General features: G+C 48.1%; 1 protein-coding gene across 1 annotated transcript; it reads right to left on the bottom strand.

The window, feature by feature from the left end:
- Positions 1–124: 124 nt before the first annotated feature.
- LOC119367963 (BAG family molecular chaperone regulator 1-like) lies at positions 125–3,256 on the bottom strand. Its single transcript, XM_037633335.1, has 2 exons — positions 2,866–3,256; positions 125–756 (listed from the first exon to the last, which is right to left on the bottom strand). The coding sequence occupies exons 1-2, from the start codon at positions 3,146–3,148 to the stop codon at positions 527–529; spliced, it is 513 nt and encodes a 170-aa protein (XP_037489232.1). The 5' UTR covers positions 3,149–3,256; the 3' UTR covers positions 125–526.
- Positions 3,257–4,842: the final 1,586 nt, after the last annotated feature.

The following is a 4,842-nucleotide window of genomic DNA, read 5'->3' as shown; positions in this document are numbered from 1 at the left end:
GACACTTTTTTCGATCAGAGGAAGTACTATAGTTGTTATAAGAAAAAGCAGACTCCTCCAGAACAAATGTATAGAAAAGGACCCAAAAAATGTGGTCTCATTATACTACATTTGATACATCTCATCCACAACAGAATTGCCTGTAGCAAACTACTCCATTCAGTCCCCATCCAAGATTGCGCTCTCCAATCTAACTTGCTAAGATGCATGACAGCCACATTAGACCTGCAACTCCGGGAGGCTAGCGCTTCCATCATTTAGTCTAGAAGAAAGAACTTAAAACTGGCAACTAGGTACAAATTGCACAACCATGCAATTAACTTAACTAATTAAAAGCTGGTAGTACTCAAACTCTCACACGAGGAGGCCCTTTGCCCTTCTATTCCATGGAGTGGTACTCAAGTACTGATGATCAACAGCAGCGAACCACACCGCGCGTCAGGTTCAGTTCTTTTAGTAACTCTTCTGAGACCTAACTGGCTTCCGGTGCGGTTGATTTACCCTACTGCTAGCGAGGTGGGCCGGCCTACACCTTGATAAAAGTCTGATACGGGCTCTGCACGCCCTGGGCAGCGAGCGCGGCTCGGAGCTTGATGTCCTTGAGGGCAGGATCCTCGAGGAGCAGCACCTTGTCCTTATCCCTGACTCCAACCATGTGGAGGTGGTCGCTGTCCTCCCTCTCCTTGCCCCTGAACAGCAGCCTCTGCTCCCTCGGCTCCAGCCCTGTTACCATGGACACTACCACCTTCAGCTCACCTGCACAAATTAATTTTGCAAAACACATGTTAAACCTTGATCCACACAAGTATACTTAATTTACTAAATTCAGTGATAAAAAACACATTGCTTTGTACTACTACTAGCAAGCAAGATGTAGGAAAGTTCCACTGAGGTTCCTGGTCTGAAGTCTGAACCGTCGTGTGCACGGTGGCCGGCAGGAAGCCTGCCACATTGCAACTCGTCGTTCAGACATGTTCGTGCATCTTTTTTAAGACAAAATTATAAGGACAACGCAATGAGTTAGCACTCTAGTGTACTCGTGGAGTTGTTAGGAAGAATAGGGTGGCGCAGTACTGGCTGTTGTCAGTTGTTTTATAACTGAAGCCAGGAGGAGACCTTGCTAATGGACGTGCATATCTCCACATCACCATAAGAAGGTTCAGGAGCTCGCACGGGTCAACCACTCGACTTGGAGAAATGGAAGTAAAATTGAGAGCTTCTGGCTGTGTGAACAGGGACGTGCTGACTTTTTTCAAAAGGGAAAAGTATATTTTTTGTCCTTGAATTCTTTCAAAAGTATAGAAATGGTCCCTCAACTCTAAAACCAGCAAAACTTAGTCCCTCAACTTTTGAAACCGGATAAGTTTAGTCCCTCGTCTCCCTTAGGGTTGTTTTCTTCTTATGCAGAGTGGTTTTTGACTCAAACACGTGCACGGAAGGTGCTCGGTGTAATCCCATCGAGCGGCAGTGAACATTGGAGGTGGCACACTCAAGCAGGGCATGCCAACGGTGCCCGCAGTGTGCGCAATGAGCGAATACGGCGGCAGATGCAGCTGGCGCGGTGCGGCTCGGTGCGCGACGGCCGGCGGCTCCATGATGAGGCTGATGAACGACGACCTGTACAGGATGCCCTTCTGGTGTTTGTTGCCGAGGTGGTAGCTGCTGGAGTGTTGGAGGCAGGGTCAACGGCGTGAAGGTCCCAAAGGTGCTCTTTCGCTCTTGTCACTGCCGTCGCTGGAGCTTGTGCACGAACCCTCGAGTCTGCCCGCTCGTGCGGGTCCTCATAAAAGCAAGGTCTGCACTTACCGTTCTTCAGCTCATGTTGTGGTTGGGCTTGACATAGCTGTAGCTGGGATGGATGGAGGGGCACCACGGCGACGTTTTACAGGGGGCGGGGATCGCAAGCTCCTGCAAGGAGCCGGTGCACATGCACGACAGGTCGGCAGCAATAATCAACAGAACAAGGCGGCGACTGTGTACGGTAGTGGATGGTGGGCGCGCGATCTCGCCGGAGCTCAAATTCCGTGCACGTTTGCGTCAAGTTCCATGGCTCCTCTTCATTGTCCAGTCCTGTGGCCTGGGCATCGAACGGGGCGGAGCCGCTTGCTTCTGCTACTCGGCCGGCGCACGTTGGGACTGGCCATTGCCAATGTGGCCAGCGACAGCAGGATCTCGTTAGCTCGTCTCGGCATGCCGCCTACGCGATAACGTTGCTGATGTCAAAGTGCGACATGCCATAGACTCTACAGTTGTAGCACACGGTGCGTGGTGGGAGTTTGCTCGGTGTCGGTGCACTGGGTGGTAGCTATAGCACACTGCCGCTTAATGAGCATTATACCGAGCACCTTCCGTGCACTTGTCGGAGTTAAAAACCACCCCATGTCACCAGAAAACCACCCTAACTAACGTGAGGGACTAACCTTATCTGGTTTTAAAAATTAAGGGACTATATTTTGCTGGTTTTGAAGTTGAGGGACCATTTCTATACTTTCGAAAGAGTTGAGGGACGAAAAATATACTTCTCCCTTTTCAAAATGCTTAAACCTGTCTAGTTGTTCTTGCAGAAATGCTTAAACAGTGTGCATGGATGCCACTCCCACGATCACTCCTCAAGCTTTTGTCGTGCTTAAAGAGCTTGGGGAATATTCATTCAACTTTGGCACATAAAGATGGGCTTACTGCTTAGCACATGAGAGAAGCTCCAATCAAAAAGAATCATGGTCGGATGAACCACTTTCGCAGAACAACACATTACACATGCATTCTACTACCAATCACGCACTATCTAGTCATGTCCGTATACTATTCTCGAAACAAATCAAATCAACTTTTGTAAATTAGCTTTGCAAGAACAGGAATACTCACCAAAAGTGCAGGTGGCTCCAATGGAGACCTCGTGCCAGGAGTAGCCGGTGGCTACCCTGACGGTGATGATCTCGACGTCCCCCCTTCCGTCCCTCCTCTGCACCAGCATGCCCCCCGGCCGCACCTCCCACTCGATCTCCCCGCTGCCGCCGCCACCCCGAATGCCTCCGGCGTCGCTGCCGTTGTCGCCGCTGCTGCTGCTGCAGCTGCTACTAGACCTGCTGATCTTGGAGGAGCTCCTCCTGAAGAGCCTCTTGGGGTTGGGGCACCTCAGCTTCATCATGGTTGCTCGGATGGCTCTGCTGTTGTTCCTTGCAGTTGGTGTTGAGGCAGTTGAGCTGGTGGTGGCTGTAGGAACAGGGCTTTGCTGTGTATATATAGGAGGCGAGCTAGCTATAGGGAGGCAACAGGACAAGCCTTGGGAGCGTGCACCTGTTTGTCAAAGGCGTCAACGCAGGGGACACTGCGACAGGCGAACTTGGCACAGTCCAAAGCGGTAAGAGCTTGTGAAAGTGTTCCTCGACAAAAGAAAAAGTGAAGTTTTTTTTTTTGATTGAAGGGGCCACACGGTCCCATTTTTATTATGAAAATGGAGTTGTTTACAAGGCATCAAATCAACATTACATCGGTGGTCTAGAAGCCACACCAGAATACTCCAGCCTATTCAGCCTAATCATCACACCACTGATATATATCACCGCATCAGGATGCTTCAAACTGCCTAAAACTAACTATGGAAGGGCCTAGTGCTACGCTAGCTACAAAGGTATCAACAGACTAAAGGACGATAACCAAATTAACATAAATGATTTGAAGCCAGCAAGCATTTCCAGCGGCTAGTTTCACAAAATCCTTCTCGCATGCGGCGCCAAACCATGCCCTCCTCTGAAGATATCACGAGTCACCCTCATGATACGCCTAGACACCTGATGAAGCATGCTTTGCACCCCTCTTTTCTGCAGATTTTTCCATGAGTCAAGTAGGGAACAAACAAGAAAGATAATGTCAGTAGGATCTCTAGGAATAACACTTTGAAAACAGGATTTGTTCCTTGTTTTTCATATAGACCATAAGAGAGCAGCAGTACCCAATAAAACAACTACTTTATCTTTACCAGTATAGCTAGGCAACCAGTTCTGGCATAAGTCGAAAAAAAACATTGGAGCTCTCTGGCTCCCTAGAGCACATCCCACAATATTCCACATGAACTTAGCTAAGGAACAAGAGAAAGGTAAATGATTCACACTCTCTTCACAGTCACAAAATTCACAAAACTTAGCACCTTTCCAGCCTTTTTTACTCAGATTGTCCTTGATCAGAATCCTATTTTTGATTACTAACCAAGAGAATGCCTTAACTTTAAGAGGCATCTTCATCCTCCATAGTTTTTTAAAAGGGAAAACAACTTGTCTAGCTATAAGATAGTGATACAGAGATTTAACGGAAAAGCTACCGGAGTTTGTAAGTAGCCATTTAACTTTGTCAGGCTTATCCGACAAAATCACCTGACCACAAGAAGTGAAGGTGAGCAGAGCTTCTATTACTGCGACCGAGAGCTTCCATGAAGCCACGCCGCTGACACGTGGGCCCGTGCCGACTCAACGTCGCCACGAGATCTTTTCAGACGGCCAATGACAAGCGGGCCCCAACGAAATGTGAGTTCATGCACATGTCAATTTATCCCTGGAGTTATCAGGCCATGGTATCAAGTGCTCAAGTATCTCTCACTCACAGGACATATGATCTAGCTCTACTTTGATTTTCCCACTGGTAATCCAATCTCCAGTTCTGCACATTTCTGTCCCAGCTAGTAGGAGCCATTGAATGATCCATTGAATGTGCGTATTCACGTCAAAGTGGTCAACCGGGTTTGGCAACTGCTTTTGCAACCTAAAGTGATTGAAAATTTGAAATGTTTTGGGAGTTGCAAAATGGCCATGCATGCATATGCATGGATACTACGTAGTACTAGAATAA

The sequence above is a fragment of the Triticum dicoccoides genome, chromosome 2B (genome assembly GCF_002162155.2).
Source record: "Triticum dicoccoides isolate Atlit2015 ecotype Zavitan chromosome 2B, WEW_v2.0, whole genome shotgun sequence".
Taxonomy (NCBI): Eukaryota; Viridiplantae; Streptophyta; class Magnoliopsida; order Poales; family Poaceae; genus Triticum; species Triticum dicoccoides.
Note: the sequence above shows the minus strand (reverse complement) of the source record. Positions and strands in the feature narration are given on the sequence as shown.

Coding starts and splice junctions, on each gene's coding strand:
- LOC119367963 (XM_037633335.1), bottom strand. CDS start 3,148: ATGATGAAGCTGAGGTGCCCCAACCCCAAGAGGCTCTTCAGGAGGAGC. Junction 757..2,865: donor TGGAGCCACCTGCACTTTTG/GTGAGTATTCCT, acceptor TAATTTGTGCAG/GTGAGCTGAAGGTGGTAGTG.